At 46.7% G+C, this 22,852-nt stretch overlaps 1 protein-coding gene across 1 annotated transcript; it reads right to left on the bottom strand.

Moving 5' to 3' along the window:
* Positions 1-15,852: 15,852 nt before the first annotated feature.
* LOC141027497 (uncharacterized) lies at positions 15,853-20,071 on the bottom strand. The gene is made up of 5 exons (XM_073504559.1): positions 18,976-20,071; positions 16,738-16,969; positions 16,590-16,653; positions 16,213-16,499; positions 15,853-15,862 (listed from the first exon to the last, which is right to left on the bottom strand). The coding sequence occupies exons 1-5, from the start codon at positions 20,069-20,071 to the stop codon at positions 15,853-15,855; spliced, it is 1,689 nt and encodes a 562-aa protein (XP_073360660.1).
* Between the last annotated feature and the right edge of the window lie 2,781 nt (positions 20,072-22,852).

The raw sequence follows: 22,852 nt of genomic DNA, 5'->3' as shown, positions 1-22,852 counted from the left end.
ATGGCGTTCAAAACTTTTTTGAAGTCCCGGTTCTAAGCCGTAAAGTATGGTGCACTAAACTATCAAGTAGTCATCATACCGAGCTTTGCCAAACGTTCATAACGTCTGCATCTGCTCCTGCAATAGGTTTGTCACCTAGCGGTGCATCAAGGACATAATTCTTCTGTGCAGCAATGCGGATAGTCCTCAGATCACGGACCCAGTCCGCATCATTGCTACTATCATCTTTCAACTTATTTTTCTCTAGGAACATATCAAAAAATAAACGGGGAGCTACATCGCAAGCTATTGATCTACAAGATAGATATGCAAATACTATCAGGACTAAGTTCATGATAAATTAAAGTTCAATTAATCATATTTCTTAAGAACTCCCACTTAGATAGACATCCCTCTAGTCATCAAAATGATCACGTGATCCATATCAACTAAACCATGTCCGATCATCACGTGAGATGGAGTAGTTTTCAATGGTGACACTATGTTGATCATATCTACTATATGATTCACATTCGACTTTTCGGTCTCAGTGTTCCAAGGCCATATCTGCATATGCTAGGCTCGTCAAGTTTAACCCGAGTATTCTGCGTGTGCAAAACTGGCTTGCACCCGTTGTATGTGAACGTAAAGCTTATGTAACACCCCTAGTGTCATGCTACAGTAACCCTCTGTGATTAAGATAATCACTTTGCTAAGCAGTGCTTGATCAACTTTGACTCAAATATCATTTGAAATCCCACTTTGGAATCTAATTCAAATTGCAAGTGAAATTTGAAGTTGCACAAAAGTTGCTGCAAAATAGTTCATCTTTTAGCCAAAATTCCATAACAACTGATTGTTAAGGAAAACAACATCACCTCCAAGCCAAGATGGACTATAGCAATTAAGACAGTGCCATTCCAGCACTTTAAAATGCTATTCCAATTATGAAAATTCCAAATGGATTCAAATAATTCCCAAGCTTATGGTGGCAGTGCACCACTGACCCTAGTATTTGTTTTCACCAGTGGCACATTTTTGCAAAAGATAATTAATGCAAAAGAAAAGAGAAAATGGAAAGCGAAAAAGTTAAAAGCAAAAAAGAATAGCCCCTTCGCCACTCGGCCCAACTGCCCCCCCCCCCCCAAGCAAGCCGGCCCACCTGCGCCCCTGTCCTCCTCCTGTTCACAGATGGGCGTGGCGGCCATCGGTCGCTGCCAACGGCACCATGGCGGCCATCGCCGGGCGCCCCTCGCTTATAAAACCTCGCCCCGTCGCCCCGGGACGAACCCTAGTTCCCCTCGCGCCCCCTCCCCCACTCTCTCCTCCCTCTCCCCGCCTCGTTCTGGATCGGGCGCCCGAGCCTCCCGACGTCGCAGCTCGCTGTCTTCCCTGGACCTCGCTGTCGTCCCACCTCGCTCCACCGCGGCGATCATCGCTCCCTGTCCTGCACGACGCATCCCGGAGCTCCGCGGGCCTCGACTCCGTCCCCTGCATCGAACAGCTGAAGCCGGGGGGGCGCCACCACCGTCGCCCGCGCCGTTCCCCTCCATCGTCCGCCACCTCGGCTTCGTCATCGATTCGCTGCATCCCCGCCTCCCCGAGCACGCTGCCGGCCCCCTACAACCCCGTTGTGAGCTGCCGTTCGTTTCCCCCACTCACCCCGTTGATCGATCTAGTCACCGTAGACGCCGTGGACGAAGCCCGACCTCCTCCTCTACAGCCCCGCTGCTAGCCGCGGCCCACTCGGCCCCTCCGCTCGTAGGCCGCAGTCTGCCGCCCCATCCCCGCTCGTCCCTGCTGCTGCTGCGCCACTCCACCCGCACGTCCGGCTCCAGCCGCCGCCGCCGCGACCCTTCCCGCCTCCGTCCATCGCTGCCCGCCGCCCCCTGCGCCACTAACCGCAGCCGCCCGCTGCCGTCGGTAAAAGCCCCACGGCCGCGCCCGCCCCACCGCTGCCGTGATGCCTCCCCTCGCCGCGCCGGGGCTGCGCCTTCGCCGCTGCACGCGCGCCCCGCGCCCGTGCCTCTGCACACGGCCGCTCGCCCCATTCCCCCGCACGCCGCCCTACGCTGCGGCCGTCGCCGCTTCCCCCCTGGCGGTTCCGTCCGGCGACTCCCCCATCGCCGGCGACCTCGCCCCGGGGGCCGCCATCGGCCGAGGCCATGGCCTCAACGACCCTGCTGGGCGAGCCCCCGAGCGCCCGTGCCCCCGCCCGATAGCCCGTGCCCGCTATGGCCTATGGGCCTTGACAGCGGGGCCCCACGCCCCCTTTCCTGTAAAAAAATAATAATAAAAGTAAAATAATTAATTAATTAATTAAAAAGTTAATTAACTTAATTAACTAATTATTTAATCTAAAATTAGTTAATTGAGCCTATGACAGGGGGCCCCACCCCCTATTGACCAGTCAAATGTTGACTGGTCAACAGGGACCCCCTGGACCCACCTGTCAGTGTACACTATGTTGGGTGCATCTAGTATTTAAGCATTGTTTTCGAATTAGTATTAATTTCAGAATATTGTTAAATCTTTGAAAAATCATAGAAAATGATCCGTAGCTCGGATGAAAAAGTTTTATATATGAAAGTTGCTCAGAACGACGAGACGAATCCGAATACGCGGTCCATTCGTCCACCACACATCCCTAGCATAGTGAACATCGAACTTTTCCCCTCTGTTTCGTCTGTCCGAAAATGCCTAAGTCCGGGAAAACTTTCCGGATGTTATCACCCTTCACCGGTATCATGTAGTACCGCGTTAGAACACGTCTAGCTCTGCCTGTTGTCCTGTTATGGACTTGCTTGCTATATATTTACTGTTTCTTCCCCCTCTTCTCTCTGGTAGACCCCGAGACTGCTGTCGATGTCCCTGTGATCGACTACGTCGACGACGACCCTTCTTCCCTTTCAGCGGAGCTTCCAGGCAAGCCCCCCCTTTGATCATCCCGATATCGCCCATTCCATTCTCTCATGCTTGCATTAGATTTTGCTATTGTAATTGATTGCTCCTATTCTGATGCATAGCCTGCTTTTGTAACATGCTTATTGTTACCTTACCTGCTTATCCTAAACTGCTTAGTATAGGTTGGTTAGTGATCCATCAATGACCCCCACCTTGTCCTTGTTGCCCCTGCTTCATCATCACGACTCGATCAACGTGATCGAAGACTAGGCCCCGGCACCGCACATCACTTTCCCCTTAGTTGCTTGACACTAATGGGTTACTATCGAGTGCCGAGGGTGAGACCTCATCAGCACTTCTGATGTTAACCCTGTAGTGTAGCTGTTCGGTCGTGGTCATCGAGGGTGATTCCTCCTTAACCACTTCCAATACGACTCTGTCGTGCAAACCCTCAAGTGTGACCCTCGAGGGTGGATCCTCTTACGTTCACCTTGATGAATACATTGAGTGGAATCTGTCAAGGGTGATTCCTCAGGTTTTCCCCTTGGTGTTAGACACACGGTTACTATGGTTACTATGACTTTACACTGAACCATGTTACTAAAGACGGGTCGGCCCTGAGGGGTACCCGCGCAAGCATATTTGCGAGTGATGGGGAGTCGGGTTGACCTGGAGGGTGCCCGCGAGATAATTACGAGGCATGGCCGGGCATTCCTAGCCCTTGCCGCAAGTCCTCGAGACGGGGCAACGAGGTCACATCTTTCGTGAGTCTCTACTTGTTACCGCGCGTTCCTAATCCACTACAATTTGGATATTTGATCTGAGGGGCCTCTGGCCTGATAGCACTAACCATCACGTGGGCATAGTATGGGCGTTCTGCGTCGTATGCATCAGCCGAAGCTTAATAGACGTCAGTGACTGAGTGGTGCGCACCGAGTTGGACTGCGTAAGCACCTGCCTTTTTGAAGGAGCTAGCTAGGTCTGCTCACTGGCCGCGTATGCAACATGCAGGAGTTCCCGGGGCGATGGCCCATGACCCCTGGGGGCATAGGATTAGTCCGACGTGTTGACCTCTCTATTAAGCCTAGGTCGGGTTGCGGCGTATTGTTTGGCCGAGGCCGGGCATGACCCAGGAAAGTGTGTCCGGTCGGAGTTAATCGAGCGTGGTGGGTAAGTTGGTGCACCCCTGCAGGGAAGAAAACATCTATCGATAGCCTGTCCTACGGTAATGGACACTTGGAGTTGTATCCCGATCGATACAACTAGAACTGGATACTTGAGGTGATAACTGGATAGTATGGCTCTGGGATTGCTTTCTCGTAGGGGGGTCGAGGAAGAATCTCTGGGCGAGGTTGATACACCACTGCTACTTTATATTATGCTATTCTATACTCTTCTAATGCTGCAAGACCATTGGAGATGCTTGAAGATGCTAGTCTTTGATAGGACTAGACTCTCCCCTCTATTCTGGCATTTCTGCAGTCCAGTCCACATATACAGCCTCCCTTTGATAATGTTGCATATGTAGTGTAGATCCTTTCTTGCGAGTACTTTGGATGAGTACTCACGGTTGCTTTGCTCCCCCTTTTCCACCTCTTTCCATTCTTCCTGGATGCTGCAACCAGATGGTGGAGCCCAGGATCTAGATGCCACCTTCGACGACGACTGCTACTACACCGAGGGTGCCTACTGGTTAGGAGGCCGCCGACGACCCGGAGTAGTTAGGAGGCTCCCAGGAAGGAGGCCTTGCCTTTTCGATCGATGTTGCTTTTGTGCTAGCCTTCTTAAGGCAGACTTGTCTAACTTATGTCTGTACTCAGATATTGTTGCTTCCACTGACTCTTGTGTATTCGAGCTTATGTATTCGAGCCCTCGAGGCCCATGGCTTGTAATATAAAGCTTGTATTATTTTATTTGTGTCTAGAGTTGTGTTGTGATATCTTCCCGTGAGTCCTTGATCTTGATCGTACACATTTGCGTGTATGATTAGTGTACGATTGAATCGAGGGCGTCACAGCTTATCACACCCAATTATCACGTGGTGTCTCGGCACGACGAACTGTAGCAACGGTGCATACTCAGGGAGAACACTTATACCTTAAAATTTAGTGAGGGTCATCTTATAATGCTACCGCCGTACTAAGCAAAATAAGATGCATAAAAGATAAACATCACATGCAATCAAAATAAGTGATATGATATGGCCATCATCATCTTGTGCCTTTGATCTCCATCTCCAAAGCACCGTCATGATCACCATCATCACCGGCTTGACACCTTGATCTCCATCGAAGCATCGTTGTCGTCTCGCCAACTATTGCTTCTATGACTATCGCTACCGCTTAGTGATAAAGTAAAGCAATTACATGGTGATTGCATTTCATACAATAAAGCGACAACCATAAGGCTCCTGCCAGTTGCCGATAACTTATACAAAACATGATCATCTCATACAAAATTTATATCTCATCACATCTTGACCATATCACATCACAACAAGCCCTGTAAAAACAAGTTAGACGCCCTCTACTTTGTTGTTGCAAGTTTTACGTGGCTGCTATGGGCTTCTAGCAAGAACCGTTCTTACCTATGCATCAAAACCACAATGATTTTTTGTCAAGTGTTGTTTTAACCTTCAACAAGGACCGGGCGTAGTTAAACTTGATTCAACTAAAGTTGGAGAAACAAACACCCGCTAGCCATCTGTGTGCGAAGCACGTCGGTAGAACCAGTCTCATGAACGCGGTCATGTAACGTCGGTCTGGGCCGCTTCATCCAACAATACCGCCGAATCAAAGTAAGACGTTGCTGGTAAGCAGTATGACTATTATCGCCCACAACTCATTGTGTTCTACTCGTGCATATAACATCTATGCATAGACCTGGCTCTAATACCACTGTTGGGGAATGCATTATTTCAAAAAAAATCCTACGATCACGCAAGATCTATCTAGGAGAAGCATAGCAACGAGCGGGGAGAGTGTGTCCACGTACCCTCATAGACCGAAAGCGGAAGCGTTTAGTAACGCGGTTGATGTAGTCGAACGTCTTCGCCATCCAACCGATCCAAGCACCGAATGTACGGCACCTCCGCGTTCAGCACACGTTCAGCTCGATGACGTCCCTCGAGCTCTTGATCCAGTTGAGGACGGGGGAGAGTTTCGTCAGCACGACGGCGTGTTGACGGTGATGATAAAGTTACCGACGCAGGGCTTCGCCTAAGCACTACAACGATATGACCGAGGTGTGTAACTGTGGAGGGGGGCACCGCGCACGGCTAAGAGAAGACTTGGTGTGCCTTTGGGGTGCCCCTCTCCCACATATATAAAGGGGGGAGGAGAGGTGGTCGGCCCAAGGGGGGCGCGCCATGGGGGGAGTCCTACTTGGACTCCCGGTCCAAGTAGGATTCGCCCCCCCCCCCTTCCTATTCCCACTAGGAGAAGGAGGGAAGGAGGAGGAGGAGAGAAGGAAAGGGGGGCCACGCCCCCCCCCCCCCAACCCTAGTCCAATTCGGTTTGGGCTTGGGGGCGCGCGCCTCCACCTGGCCGCCTCCTCCTCTCTCCACTAGGGCCCATGAAGGCCCATTAACTCCCCGGGGGAGTTCCGGTAACCCCCGGTACTCTGGAAAATGTCCGAACCTTTTCGAAACCATTCCGGTGTCCAAACATAACCTTCCAATATATCAATCTTTATGTCTCGACCATTTCGAGACTTCTCGTCATGTCCGTGATCTCATCTAGGACTCCAAACAAACTTCGGTACATCAAATCACATAACTCATAATACAAATCGTCATCGAACGTTAAGCATGCGGACCCTACGGGTTCGAGAACTATGTAGACATGACCGTGACACATCTCCGGTCAATAACCAATAGTGAAACCTGGATGCTCATATTGGCTCCTACACATTCTACGAAGATCTTTATTGGTCAAATCGCATAACAACATACATTGTTCCCTTTGTCATCGGTATGTTACTTGCCCGAGGTTTGATCATTGGTATCATCATACCTAGTTCAATCTCGTTACCGGCAAGTCTCTTTACTCGTTCTGTAATGCATCATCCCGCAACTAACTCATTAGTCACATTGCTTGCAAGGCTTATAGTGATGTGCATTACCGAGAGGGCCCAGAGATACCTCTCCGATACACAGAGTGACAAATCCTAATCTTGATCTATGCCAACCCAACAAACACCTTCGGAGACACCTGTAGAGCATCTTTATAATCACCCAGTTACGTTGTGACGTTTGATAGCACACAAGGTGTTCCTCCGGTATTCGGGAGTTGCATAATCTCATAGTCAGAGGAATATGTATAAGTCATGAAGAAAGCAATAGCAATAAACTTAACGATCATAATGCTAAGCTAACGGATGGGTCTTGTCCATCACATCATTCTCTTAATGATGTGATCCCGTTGATCAAATGACAACACATGTCTATGGCCTGGAAACTTAACCATCTTTGATTAACGAGCTAGTCTAGTAGAGGCATACTAGGGACACACTGTTTGTCTATGTATTCATACATGTACTAAGTTTCCGGTTAATACAATTCTAGCATGAATAATAAACATTTATCATGATATAAGGAAATATAAATAACAACTTTATTATTGTCTCTAGGGCATATTTCTTTCAATTTGGGCCTAAGGGAATGCATTGTGGAGTAGCAATTAGATGATGGGTTGTGAGAGTGACAGAAGCTTAAACCCCAGTTTATGCGTTATTCCGTAAGGGACCGATTGGATCCAAAAGTTTAATGCTATGGTTAGAATTTATTCTTAATATTTTCCTCGTAGTTGCGGATGCTTGCGGGAGGGTTAATCATAAGTAGGAGGCTTGTTCAAGTAAGAATGGCACCTAAGCACCGGTCCACCCACATATCAAATTATCAAAGTACCGAACACGACTTAAACCAACATGATGAAAGTGACTAGATGAAAATCCCGTGTATCCTCAAGAACGCTTTGCTTATTATAAGAGACCATTTTGGCCTGTCCTTTGCCTCAAAAGGATTGGGCTACCTTGCTGCATTTTTCTACTATTATCTTTACTTGCTCGTTACAAATTATCTTGCTATCAAACTACTCTGCTACTTACAATTTCAGCACTTGCAGACATTACCTTGTTGGAAACCACTTGTCATTTCCTTCTGCTCCTCGTTGGGTTTGACACTCTTGCTTATAGAAAAGAGCTACAATTGATCCCCTATACTTGTAGGTCATCAATGTTCGAGTTCTGAATGATTTCACAAGAGACATAATTGACATAAAGAGGCTAAACTACGCAATTATTACTCTGCTTCCTAAGACTCCAGGGGCGGAGCTTATCAAGCAGTTTAGACCCATTGCGCTAATCAACATGGGATTCCGCCTTATGGTCAAGGGGTTTGCCACCCGGCTTTCCCCGGTGGCAAATCGAGTCATCAGCCAGAGCCAGTCAGCCTTTATCCGCCGTAGGAGTATCCTAGAGGGAGTTTCGGTCCTCATGAAATTCTTCACACAGCCGCCCAAGAGAAGGAATACTTTTTTATTCTGAAGTTAGACTTTGAAAAAGCATATGACCGAGTGAACTAGGACTTCCTGGAAGAGGTTATGAGATTAAAGGGGTTCTCACCACTTTGGGTGAGCTGGGTTATGCAAATGGTGCGAGGAGGCAAAACCGCCATCAACATCAACGGCGAGCCGGGGCCGTATTTCTGGAATACCCGAGGGTTCTGGCAAGGAGATCCCATCTCCCCGTTGTTTTTCAACATTGTGGTCGAGGCGCTGGCCATCATCCTAGAGGGAGCTAGGAAAGCCGGCCATATCCAAGGAATCTTTCCTAACCTTATGGAAGGGGGAATTACCCACCTACAGTACGCCGACGACACGCTAATCATAATCAAGAATGACCCAGTTAGTCTGGTGAACCTCCGATTTCTACTCATGTGCTTCGAATCCATGTCTGGTGTGAAGATCAACTATGATAAGAGCGAGGTTTTTGTCACTAAAGGTAACCTGGAACATCGCCTTAGAACAGTGCACATAATGAATTGCAAACTGGGCACCTTGCCCATCAAGTACTTGGGCATGCCTCTTACCAGCAAGCATCTCGCCATAGAGGACTTCCTCTTCCTTACCAATTGAGTGGCTGGGCGGGTGGAGCCTTGGATCGGTAAATACCAATCCCTAGGGGGCAAAACCACACTGATCAACTCGTGTCTCTCTAGTTTGCCCATGTTCATCATGGGATTATTTCTCCTGCAAGATGGCATTCATGAAAAAATGGATACGGTGCGATCCTGGTTCTTTTGGGGTAAAGAACTCAGGAAGCAAAAATATCATATGGTACACTGGAGTACTATCTGTGCACCGAAAGAGGTTGGGGGCCTCGGCATTATAAATACCAAGCACATGAATTGGTGTTTGATGGCAAACTGGGCATGGAAAATTCTTACCGGCCAAGGTGGTCTATGGTTAGACATCATCAGACACAAATATCTGCAACACGCCCCGATTTCCACTACAGCAGGAAGAAACGGCTCGTCGTTCTAGAAAGTGATTGTTAAGATCAGGCATCTACTACGCCTGGGAGCTATTCATCGTATCGACAACGGGCAATGCACCGACTTCTAGCTAGATGTGTGGCTGGGGCCAGAGCCACTCGCTAACGCCTTTCCCCGGCTGTTCGCTATAGCAACAGCTCCGAACGCACTGGTCAGTGAGATTTGGAGGAACGACCAATGGAACCCTCAGTTTCGTCGCTCCATCGGTTTGCTTGAAAGGGATGAATGGGGCCAGTTGGTGGTCCTGTTACAATCTGTTGCACCGAACTCGGATCCGGACTCATTTCGGTGGAAGTTAGAACCCTCAGGACAGTTCTCGACCGAATCCTTATACCGGGCCTTACACAACGGAGTTGTTCCATTCCAAACAATGGATATCTGGAGGGCACGCATCCCTACAAAAATAAAGATTTTTCTATGGCAGATGGTTCATGATAGGCTGCCTACTTGTGTCCAAGTTCAGAAGCGACACGGCCCAGGGGACGGGCGGTGTCCCCTATGCTGTGTGACCGAAGATACCAACCACATCTTCTTCAAGTGCAGCCTTGCACAGCTCCTATGGGGTTCCATTCGCGATACCGCAGATTGCAATTGGGCGCCCAATTCATTTGGAGCTTTCCATACCTTAGTTGCACGGCTTTCTAGACGTCCCCGTAGAATTACTTGGTTTGTCTTTGCGGCAATGGCTTGGGCCTTATGGCATGCCCGGAACAAAGCTGTAATTGAAGGAAAATTCATTAAGCATCCTGCTGATATCGACTATAAAATGATCATTTTTATGCAGCTATGGAAACCACTGAGCAAGATGGAGGATGCTTCCACCATTGCGGTACTATTGGAGAAGCTCTGAGCGCTCGCCTCCCAGTTACGGTGGCACAGGACCCATGATGATCAGCAGGGAGGCTGAGGGCCTCTGCCGTCAGGTTTCACGCCGCCTCTCTTTATCGGCTGCGCCGGCATTTAGCGTTCCCGCTAGGTGATGTCCGCTAGTTATTTGGCCTGGTGCCTTGGCCCTTTGGGTCTGTATCTAACCTTTTTCTTTTCTTGTTCCTTTCATTGAACTCCGTTGAACTTGGGTTTGTACTTGTAAGGGCTTCAGCTTGCTAAAGCTGGGCAACATGCCTCCTCTCTTTTTTTTCTTTTTTTTAAGTACAGGGATACATGCTAGCGCCAAAACATTTTTGCAAGAGCAAAGGTTTGACAGATTACAAGTTCAGAGTAGAGAGGATGGGGCTCCAGGAGAGGAGGTCTCCTCTGGCATCATGCTTGGCACCGTAAGACCAGAGCTTCAGGCTTGGTGACGCTCCTTTGATGGCGTGACTGATTATGGGGCGTTGGCGACTGAAGCTATTAATTGAGTCTGGTGTTTGATCGGATCTGATATGCAACAAATATCTTGGGGCCAAAGTTGTTTCATAAGTTCAATGGAAACTGGGTGATTGTGGCTCCCATGTTTGTTGTAGACGTTGTACATAGAGATGAATTGATCCATTTCTATTTGAAGGAACATAATTATGCCATGTTATTTACAGTGGGGATTAATTTACAGGTAGCGGGAGACTAGCCTGACCTATTGATCATCCAATATTACTCGCCCTAGTGGAAAGAGGCAGGTAAACTATACCGCTCCCATGCATGCGGATTCATGTGCTTGAGTTGGAGAAATCTTTACAATGCCAAATGAGCATCTTTACGTCCACTGTCCATAGAAGATCGACTGCAGAAAAAGCTAGTACCATGGCATGAATGATTAGTAATTCTAGAGCTACTCCCGTGACATGAGATCAGTACGAGCTACTTGGCTGGTTAAATCAAGAGGCAACAGAATTTAAGTTGGTTGTTGTTGTACTATGTCACCATCTACTATTTGGTACGACTTTTAGATTCTCCAGTACGGTTACACTTGTGCCACTTAATTGACACTTCATCGGCGCACATATATAGGTAAATGTTGGGCGTTTGCTAGTATCTCATGCGGTCAACAGTGGAGTAGCTAGCTTGCCCTCTGTTTGCATCAATATAGCCAATTTCTCGGATACGTAGTATGCAACTTTGCTTGGGAATGGGAATGGGTGGTATCATGAATGAGTGCAACTTACTTTATCCGTCAATTGCTGCTTATCTGGGATATCAACCTATAGCCCATGCATCCATATACTTTAAAGCTTTCAAAGGTACCCATATAGTGTCCAAGGATGAGTCAGCCACAATTTAGTCCCGCAACGAACTTCACTGGAACCCTCCGCACTACTCGCGTGATCTGTTCCATCGGGATCTCCCGGCAGGCTAAACCCTTCATGGCCCAACTGGGTTGGATCATTCGGCAGGCTGAAGACTGTCGCGTGTGGTCGGAGTCTAACCCGCGCCAGTAGCAGTAAACTTGCAAGTGGTCAAACCAAGTGAGCTACCAATTCTTTGGGCAATATAATTGGAACTTACCCATTTTATTTACCGCGGGAGATAGGAACCATGCGTTGTACTTTCTTCTATCTCATAGCTTAAGTACTGCATTTGAAACAAGTGTACACAAGTTTCAAGTTTCAACTAAATTGTCTAAATCATAGTGTATAAATTTATCCGAAACACCATGCTTTGTCTCCAAATAATAAACTAGCATGTAAATGATATCCCTAGTCATACATAATCAAATAACTGTTGTGTGTGGCCCGAGTCTAACCTACGCGAGTAACCGCAAGCCTGCAAGCGGTCAAACCAAGTGAGCTGCCACTTCTTTGGGCAATCTAATTGGAACTCCCCAATTTATTTACTGCGGGAGATGGTAATTATGCATTGTATTTTTTTCGGTCTCATAGCTTAAGTAGTGCATTTGAAAATTGAAACTAGCCTGCACAAGTTTTAACATTTTTTTAGTTCAGTACACAAGTTTTAACTAAAATTTCTAAATTATAGTGTGTAATTCTATCCAAAGCACCATGTCTTGTCTCCAAATAATAAACTAGCATGTAAATGATATCCCTAGTCGCGCATAATCATTCTCCTATACAAATTCTCCTATACAAGACCCCGAGTCTAATTAAATCCATGGCTTCTACTGCAAAAAACTATAGTTAGAGGGAGGAGAACAGTGCACCATGGACAATACAAGTACACATGGAATAATTCATGACTTCTAATGGAGCAACACATTGTGATAGGAGGAAACCAAATTTAGTGCTTATGAAACAACATTAAAGATTAATGATTTCAATTCCACAAAAACTAAACCAAGAAAAACAACAAAATAAAAAGTTTGGTCACCGTATCACCAAGTAAGGATTCCAATTCCACAAAAATTAAACCAAGAATAACAACATGCCACACCCATATAAACTCAATAGATCCAAAAGGTTGGTCCTATGAGAACACAAACTCTACAAAATCAGATGGAGAGAAGTCCATATTGCAACCTTCAATTGTCACTAAAATCTAGGGAAACAACTCCAGACTTCGAAACCGCCTAGATTTCAACCCTAAACTATCATTCAACATTGACCCTAGTTTTGATCCCGCTGACTAGGTTTGACACCTTTGATGAACTGATGAAGAGACAATTGCCATCCAATCTGCTCATCTCAGTGAATATGCGAGGTTTTGTGCTGAAGTCCAGGGAAAACACTCCAACTTTAAGAAGATTTAGCTAGTCATGGTGACCACTGTTGTATCTGATGACCACTAGTAATGTTTTACACCATTCCACCAAGTTGCACATCTTTGTCGGACAATCCTCAACCGAAGGACAAGGCTCCATCAGGCACTTCCGAAATGAAATGAGCGTCAGTCTCTCACAATCCTCTTCAAATTCATAGGAGAAAACGTCTGTGGCGTTATGCAAGACCTAATAGAGCTTTCCCTGGTAGAAGGCAATATCAGCGGAACAAGATCTCCACAGATGTACCATGATGTCATCCCAGGCCGCCAGAACCAAAGAGCAAGGACAGTTGCAGCCAGAATGCACTTGGAGCTAGAATCGCAAACAAAACACGACCACCTTGATAAATAACCACCCCTGATCATGCACTAGGAGAAGATATTCAACATGAATTACCCATTTGAACGGTAATATCCGCATCTGCATTGGCAGCGACACCACGAGCCAGCTATCAAATTAAAGAGCCCCACGCAATGGACTTTCTCGGCCGGCATGGTTCATGTGCTTGAGTTGGAGATTACTTTACTCTACCAAATGTGTGCTTCTTTACGTCCAATATCCAGAGAAGACCAGCTGTAGGTAAATTGGGTCAAATGCTTAGCATGACTTGAACAAATGACTAATTCGAGAGCTACTCTTGTGATGTGAGAGTACTACTTGGTTGACAACACTAAAAGGCAGCAAAATTGGACTTAGATGTTGTTGGTCTCTTATCCATCTACTATCTTGTACGGCTTGTAGATTTCCCAGTGCAGCTACACATGTGCCACTTAATTGAGACTTGTGTCAATGCATATATAAAAGTAAGTTGGATATTTGTTGGCTCTTACGCGACATTGGAGTACCTACTAGCTTGCCCTGTAGCACTGGTTGTCATTTGCAACGTCGTTCGGGAAATGGGTGGTATCGTGAATAAGCACAACACTGATCTCTTCTTTTGTGCTGCTTCTCGCACATGTCGAGCCCATAGCCCATACAACCCATAGACTTTGGAACTTGTTGCTGCTAGATATAATGAGCCCATACAATCCATATACGAGTTGACAGGGATTTCGGTTTTGCTCGGCAGGGCTGGCAGTCATGGAATTTCATTGGGATCCCAAGAAACTGACGAGAATGCCTCTAGGTCTTCTCATTTGCTCCAATAGAATTTCAAAGGGAGGAAAATCGAAACGACTTCTCCCATTTCTCTAGAAAGTATTGTTTTCCTGTGCTTTTCTTACGAAGTAAATAATCCAACAGGAGCTCTTATTTGAGCAGATGCTTGAGGCATGGTGCTGAGTGTTCAACACTTGAAAACAAGTCAAAATGATTTACAAGAAAGAAAAAGAAAAAACACAAAAAATAGAAATAGACTAACAACCTCGAAGACTAATATATATAGTGTCTACTAAGAAGGTGTAGTACAAACACGTGCATAGAAACATATGGAGTACGGAAGTACAGTGATGACAGTTGCATGAACGATTCCAGCACAATGCAATATCCAGCAGACTTCCTCGACTCCGCCTGATGCATGGAACGCTCAGATGCAACGTCTCCATAGCAGCGCTCTGTGGAATACACGTATATCACATTCAATGCACACTACGAGTCACACTTTTTCTATGCACCCACTAACGTAAAACTGAAAGGTGTCCTCGTTTCAGAAGACTGGCAACCCTGAGACTTCCTGTGTGCACACTACAATCCAAATGTGAGCATTTGTCAGTAATATTTTTCCTTTTTTCTGAGCAATCATGTGGGAGTTTATCTTTTTGAACTTCTGCATGCATAGCTTGAGTTTTGGTTTTAAGTGAGATTCACTACAAGGAAAAGACATATCTGGGAGAATTCTGCAAAACTGAAATGAATCTCTGTCATAGTAGGACCACTTCCATGACATAAAAAAGTGGGAATTTTGTCATGCATGTCTTGAAGGTTTACATCTATGACTAAAAATTTATAAAATGTCGAAAAATCATCCTGGGCGGGCTGCCCACATACTTGGATTACGTTCTTTAATTCGGACCTTCCAAGACAAGAATGTTAGTGAGAAGTGTGGGCGAGAATTTTTCGTTGATTGTTCGGGTGAGTTGCACCTCGCTTGCTATTGTGCAAACTAGCGGAACGTCTTGCCTTCTCAGGCCAACGGCTTCGTGTTATATGGATGGGGCGCACCTCCCATAACAGCGCATACATTCGGTTGAGATTACATTCTTGGAGATAAAGAAAGGAGGTAGAGATAAGAGGTACATGAGATAAACATTATACTCTAACTACCTAACCAACTCCTATGATGCGCCTCATGAAGATATACGCCGGTCATGTAGATATTGATGTGTTTAACACCCTCCCTTAACCACAACTCCATTAAGTTGAGATTATACTTGAAGTTTTCAAAACTCTTGACCGGCAATGCCTTTGTGAATCCATCTGCAATTTGATCACTGGAATGCACAAAACGAATGTCAAGTTGTTTGTGAGCCACCCTCTCTCTGACAAAATGAAAATCTATCTCAATGTGTTTGTCCTGGCATGAAACATTGGATTAGCTGAGAGATAGGTGGCACCAAGGTTATCACACCACAAACATGGAGCTTGTTTACTTTTTATACCAAGTTCCTTGAGCATGGATTGAACCCATATGATTTCAGCCGTGGCATTTGCCAACGCTTTATATTCTGCCTCTGTACTAGATCTAGAGACTGTATCTTGCTCGCGAGCACACCATGAAATTAAGTTGGGTCCAAAGAAAATAGCAAAACCACCAGTAGAGCGTCTATCATCAAGACAGCCTGCCCAATCAGAATCAGAGAATGCACTGACAAGTGTAGAGGATGACTTGCTAAAATTGAGACCCATGCTTAATGTGTTTTTGACATATCTAACTATCCGTTTGGCAGCAGTCAAATGAACAGTTGTAGGTGCATGAAGGAACTGACATACTTTGTTGACAGCAAAAGAAATATCAGGCCTAGTAAGAGTAAGATATTGAAGAGCTCCTACCAAGCTTCTGTATTTTGTGCTATCCTCTTGAGTCAAGAGATTCCCTTGTGTGAGAGATAACTTTTCTGAGCTAGATAGTGGAGTAGGTGTAGGTTTACAACCCTGTAGACCAGCTTTTCTTACCAAGTCAACTGCATACTTTTCTTGGGAGAGATGAAGTCCATCCTTGTGCCTCTTTACTTCAATCCCAAGAAAATAATGCAAGTCTCCAAGATCCTTCAAGGCAAAGTCTGCACTCAAATCTTTTAACAACCCTGTGATAACTTCATCAAATGAGCTTGTCACAATAATATAATCAACATATATCAAGACAAATATGCATGTATTGAACTTGTTGTAGATGAACAGAGAGGTGTCAGACTTTGAAGGGACAAAACCAAGTGTTTGCATTTTGTGACAGAGACGAGAGTACCATGCTCTTGGTGGCTGTTTCAAACCATAAAGTGCTTTGTCCAACTTGCAAACATGAGAGGGTGCGCTTTTACTTATAAACCCAGGAGGTTGTTTCATATATACCTCCTCTTCCAGAACACCATGAAGAAACGCGTTCTGAACATCAAGTTGCCTGAGACTCCATCCCCTGGGAACGGCAATAGACAAAACAAGATGAATAGTGGCAGCTTTAACAACTGGACTAAATGTGTCCTCGTAATCTATGCCATACCGTTGTTTAAAACCCTTTGCAACGAGCCTAGCTTTGTAGCGATCAATAGTTCCATCAGATTTCCTCTTTATTCTGAATACCCACTTGCAATCAATTAAATTTTTACCTTGCTGTGGGGGAACCAAATGCCAAGTTTTATTTTTCTTGAGTGCCATGTATTCTTCATTCATAGCATTTTTCCATCTTTCATCACCAAGTGCTTCCTGAAGCGTCTGGGGTTCACCTGGTTCACCTGTAGAATAGACCATACCGTATTTGGTTATGTGTTTATAATTAACAGGATGTATTACCCCATGTTGTAGTCGTGTACGTCGTGACGGTGCAGCATCGGGATCCTCGGCCACAGAAAATCCCGAAGCAGAAGCTCCTGTAGCAGAATCTGCTCCCGCCGGATCTTCTGTGGCAGTTTGATCAGGTGCAGCATGTTCTGTAGGCGCAGAAGATCCCGAGGCCTCATCATTGGTGGATGGTGGCGGATCAGCCTCGAGGCGGACGCCAGTCTTCGGCGCGTGCGTGGGCGCACAGGAGTCCGCGCCCGGTCCCACAGCAGATCCGGACCCGTGTCAGGTCGGCGAATCTGGTCGCGCCGCTTGTACGTGACCGGCTGGTCACGGAAGCGCGCACCGTCCTGGCGAACCACGTGATGCCGCGTGTCGGACGGGGGTTGGCGCGGAGAGGCGCTTGGGCCGCCACCAGTTGGAGCGTGACGTGCGGCGTGCGCTGGGCTAGGGACAGCCGCATGGCCGGCTGGCGTTGTCGCCTGCGCGTCTGGCGCGTCTGCCGGCACCGATCCCGAGGGGGATCGACTGAACTGCTGCTGCGGAGCCGATCCCGAGGAGGATTTGCCTCCTGGATACGGACACATGCGATATGGAACTGCTGGCGCATTTTTTTCACTGATTTCTTCATTATTTTCGTTGTTATCTCCTGGAACATCATCAGAAAACTCATGCACACCATTAGTAGCAGGATTAGTCAACAGTTGATCATCATAATTCGGACCCCCGTGATCAATGGTGGTAAGATGAGTAGGTAGGAGGAGAATTTCTTCTCGGAGGCAAGCACCGGCGTTTGGGTGTAGGGTGGCGAAAGGAAATTTTGTTTCGTCAAAAACGACGTCACGGGATATATAGACACGGCCAGTGGATATATCTAAACACTTGACACCTTTGTGTTGAGGGCTATACCCTAGAAAAGCACATTGTTTTGAGTGAAGCATGAGTTTTCTTTTGTTGTATGGGCGAAGATTGGGTCAACAAGCACACCCAAACATGCGAAGAGATTTATAGTCTGGTTTGGTGTGAAGAAGTCTTTCTACTGGAGTTTGATTATTGATGACTCGACTATGAAGCATATTAATGATGTGAACAGCAGTAAGAAAGGCCTCATCCCAAAACTTGAGGGGCATGGAGGCTCCTGCCAGGAGAGCTAGCCCGACCTCAACTATGTGTATGTGCTTCCGTTCAGGGGAGCCATTCTATTGATGGGCATGAGGGCATGAGACATGGTGTGATATGCCAAGTGTTTGGAAGAAGGAGTTGAGTTTTTCATACTCCCCCCCCCCAGTCCGATTGGACTGCAATAATTTTGCTATCAAATTTTCGTTCAACCAAGGCTTGAAAGTTTTGAAAAACTTGAAAGACATCAGATCTCTTTTTGAGAAGGTAAATCCACACAAACTTGCTATAGTCATCTATAAAGCTTACATAATACTCATGTCTACCAACAGAAGTGGGAGCAGGACCCCACACATCAGAAAAGATCAATTGAAGTGGTTTGGTAGAGACACTAGTAGATACTGGATACGGTAATTGATGACTTTTAGCACATTGACAAGAATCACAAATAGTTTCAACATTTCGCTCACCAACAAATGGGAGTTTATTTTTCCTAAGCAATCTTTCAACTAAAGAAAAAGCAGCATGCCCTAATCGATCGTGCCACCGTGTTGACGAAACTTTGACAACACCATTGGCTTGTTTATTGAGTCTCCTAAGCTCCGGAATCAACGGGTAAAGCCCTCGAACACATCTACCTCGATAGAGAACCTTCTTCGTGGCCTGGTCCTTGATCAAAAAGAAATAAGGATGAAATTCGAGGAAAACATGATTATCAAGGCAATTCTATGAACAGAGAGGATACTTTTAGCATCACTAGGGACATGCAAAATTTTCTTAAGATGAATTGGACGGTGAGGGGTACGAAAAGTAGAATGACCAATGTGACAAATCTGCATACCTTCTCCACTTGCCGTGTGGATGTGATCTTTGCCACAGTACTTGTCTTTCATCGTGGCCTTCTCAAGCTCATTGGTGATGTGATTGGTGGCGCCGCTATCAATGTACCAATTTGTGTCGATGCCGTAGGATCCATCAGCCGCGGCAGCCACTTTTTCTTCATCTTGGGAGTCCTCGTCATCTTCATCATAACGATACCAGCAATCCTTCACGGTGTGCCCTGGCTTACCGCAAATTTGGTAGCGAGGCATCTCTGGTCGGGCCCGAGGTGGACCGCCGCCACGACGACCGCGGGATGCACCAGAGCGGCTGTTGCCGCCGCCGCTGTTTCCGCCACCACCGTGTCCTCCAGATCGCCCCTTGGTGCGAGAGGAGCCACGGCCACATGATCCACCACCACGGCCACGCACCACGGCGTTGGCAGAGGAGCGGAAGCCGCCGCTGCCCGAGTGATTAAACTGGGCCATGCGCTGGTCGAAGTTGCTGAGCATGGCGTAGAGCTCGTCGAGGGAGACCGGCGTGACGTGTGCGTCGAGGGCGGAGATGAGGGGCTGGTAGTCGACGTCGAGGCCATGGATGATGTAGGAGATGAGTTCGTCGTCTTGGATGGCCTTCCCCGCAGCGGCAAGCTCGTCGGCGAGGCCACGGAGAGAGGCGAAGTAGGCGGCAACCGTCTGGTTGCCCTTCTGCGCGTTGATGAGCGTTGTCCTGATGTTATTCACGCGGCTCATGAACTGCGAGGAAACCATACCTGCCACCGCTGTCCAGAGCGCGTGCGCCGTGGTGACCTTGGTCACCGCGATCAGTACCTCCTTGGAGAGGGTGCTGAGCAGGTAGCCCAACACCTGTTGATCCTCCCGGACCCAGATTGGGTGGAGAGGGTTGGGCTCAGCGCTTTCTTTGCCATCCTTGTCCTTGGTGACATGAAGCTTGGCTGGCTCCGGTGTGGTGCCGTCGACGTAGCCGAAGATGCCGGCGCCGCGCAGATGGGGAGTGACATGCGTGCGCCAGAGCACGTAGTTCGTGCGTGTTAGCTTCTCAGTGACCTGCCCATTGAGGGTGGTCTGGGAAGCACCGGAGGAGGAGGAGGAAGACATGGCTAGGCTCGGTAGATGGGATCTCAGTAGATGGGAAGAGATGGGGCTCTGATTACCATGTGCGAACTAGCAGAACGTCTTGCCTTCTCAGGCTGACGGCTTCGTGTTATATGGATGGGGCGCACCTCCCATAACAGCGCATACATTCAGTTGAGATTACATTCTTGGAGATAAAGAAAGGAGGTAGAGATAAGAGGTACATGAGATAAACATTATACTCTAACTACCTAACCAACTCCTATGATGCGCCTCATGAAGATATACGCCGGTCATGTAGATATTGATGTGTTTAACAGCTATATGTTGGATTGTTTCGACATGTTCGAGTGTCAGCCTCTCATACAGGAGCCATACGAAAAAAGCTTGTTTTCATAAAAATGTAAGCCAAAATCATCGTCCAACGCCAAAAGGTTGGTAAGGTTTCTCCCTACTGTGATCCAAACATGCCCTTAAGCCATTAACTGAGCCTGGTATTTATAAGACCTGATATGCAACAAATACCTTGGGGCCAAAGTTGTTTTGTAAGTTCAATGCAAGTCGGGTGACTCCCATGTTTGTTGTAGACGTTGTATATAGAAATGATTTAATCCATTTCTATTTGAAAGAACATAGTTATATTTACGTTTTTTATGATGGGGATTAATTTACATGTGCTACCTCTACCAAAATATAAGAAGTTTTTTAGGAAAAACTTCTTATATTTTGGTACAGATGTAATAGCGAAAGACTAGTGGATCTGCATGTAAATTGTAGCGCTCGCATGCATGCGGATTCATGTGCTTGAGTTGGAGGTATCTTTACCGATGCCAAATGAGCCTTTACGTCCATTGTCCAGAGAAGATCAGAAAAAACCAGTACCATGGCATGAATGATTACTAATTCCAGAGCTACTCCCGTGACATGAGATCAGTACGGGCTACTTGGCTGGTTAAATCAAGATGCGGTAGAATTTAAGTTGGTTGTTGTTGGTATGTATCCATCTACTATTTGGTACGATTTTTAGATTCTCTCCAGTGCGATTACACTTGTGCCACCCAATTGACACTTCATCGGCGCACATATATATGTAGGTAAATGTTGGGCGTTTGCTAGTATCTCCTGCGGCTAACAGTTGAGTAGATAGCTTGCCCTATCACTAGTTGCATCAATACAACTCCTATACATATAGCTTGGGAATGGAAATGGGAATGGGTGGTATCGTGAATGAGTGCAACACAGTTTGTCCATCTACTGCTCCGACTCGGGGATATCTGACCTATAGCCCATACATCCATATACTTGTAAAGCTTTTAAAGGTACTCATACATCGTCCAAGGATGAGTCAGCCATAATTTAGTCTCGCAGCGAACTTCACTAAAACCCTCCGCACTACTCGCATGACCTGTTCCATCGGGATCTCTCCGCAGGTTGAACCCTTCATGGCCCAATTGGGTTGGTTACACATGCTGAAGAATCAAATAACTGTTGCGCGTCTTCGGAGTCCAACCTGCGCCGGTAGCCACGAGCCTACAAGCGGTCAAACCAAGTGAGCTACCACTTCTTTCCGCAATATAACGCGCAAGACGAGAACCATGCATTCTAATGGAACAAAACATTGTAACAGTACACATGGAACAATTCATGACTTCTAATGGAACAAAACATTGTGAATTTGTGATAGGAGGAAACCAAATTTGGTGCTTATGAAACAACATTAAAGATTAATGGATTCCAATTCCACACAAAATTAAACCAAGAAAAACGACAACAAGTTTGTTCACCATATCACCAAGTAAGGATTCCATTTCCACCGAAAAGTTAAACCAAGAAAAACAACACACCATACCGATAAAAACACAATAGATCCAAAAAGTCGGTCCTACGAGAGCACAAATTGTACAAAATCAAGATGGAGATAAGTCCATATTACAACCTTTAATTGTCACTAAGTCTAGGAAACAACCCAAAACTAACTTCAAAACCATCCAAATTTCAACCCTGAACTATCAATACTATGCAATATTCAACCTTGACCCTGGTTTGACCGGGTTTGATATTGTTGACCACCCAGTCCACAATCCCAGTTAGCTCAGGTAAAAAAACTCACAGCCAGTCACTTACTCATGAGACCTATTAAAAAGTCTCATGAATCCCCTCCTAGGCCGCCAGAACCAAAGAGCAAGGTTGTGGCGAGCAATTGCAGCAAGAATGCACTTGGAGCCGGAGTCGCAAAGCAAACACGACCACCTTGGTAAATAACCATCCCTGATTATGCACTGGGGGAAGATATTCAATAGGAAGTACCCATTTGAAAGGTAGTATCCGCATCTGCATTGGGTGCCACACCGCGAGCCAACCATCAACGGAGCCCCACACAGGGACTTTCTCGGCCAACATGGCGCTAGGAAGAAGGGTGTGGCGGCTGGCAGCCATGGATCCTGATCGGGGTGAAGCTAACGAAGACGGACTTGAAAAAGAAGAGAAGCAGGAGTGATGGCGACGGATGCTGATGGCGAGCGGAGTCCAGTCACGAGCGGCATGGAGCAAAGGCTTGCGCGATCGCGAGCAAGGGAGCCGACGAAGTACGGACCCTAGGATGTCATGCGAGATGCTCGCCCATCGAGCCCACCAGAGGTCGAAGCACTCTGCGAGAAGCTGTAGGGGTTGTTTGGTTTGAGCCCCAGCTAGCCACACCAAAAATTTGGTATGACCAATGCAAGAGCATAACCAAAAATTTGGTAAACTAGCACCGTTTGGATCGTAGCCATCCAAAATTTCTACCCTACATGCGCATGTTAATCG

Source organism: Aegilops tauschii, chromosome 1 (assembly GCF_002575655.3).
Source record: "Aegilops tauschii subsp. strangulata cultivar AL8/78 chromosome 1, Aet v6.0, whole genome shotgun sequence".
In the NCBI taxonomy this organism is placed as follows: Eukaryota; Viridiplantae; Streptophyta; class Magnoliopsida; order Poales; family Poaceae; genus Aegilops; species Aegilops tauschii.
This window is presented reverse-complemented; position numbering and strand designations above follow the sequence as displayed.

What these genes read in the sequence shown, in the direction of transcription:
- LOC141027497 (XM_073504559.1), bottom strand. Translation starts at nt 20,071, where the DNA reads ATGTCTTCCTCCTCCTCCTCCGGTGCTTCCCAGACCACCCTCAATGGG. An exon ending in CCACACGGCAAGTGGAGAAG is followed by an intron (nt 16,970 to 18,975) that starts GTATGCAGATTT and finishes TCTATTCTACAG; the next exon opens with GTGAACCAGGTGAACCCCAG. An exon ending in GCAAAGGGTTTTAAACAACG is followed by an intron (nt 16,654 to 16,737) that starts GTATGGCATAGA and finishes TGCCGTTCCCAG; the next exon opens with GGGATGGAGTCTCAGGCAAC.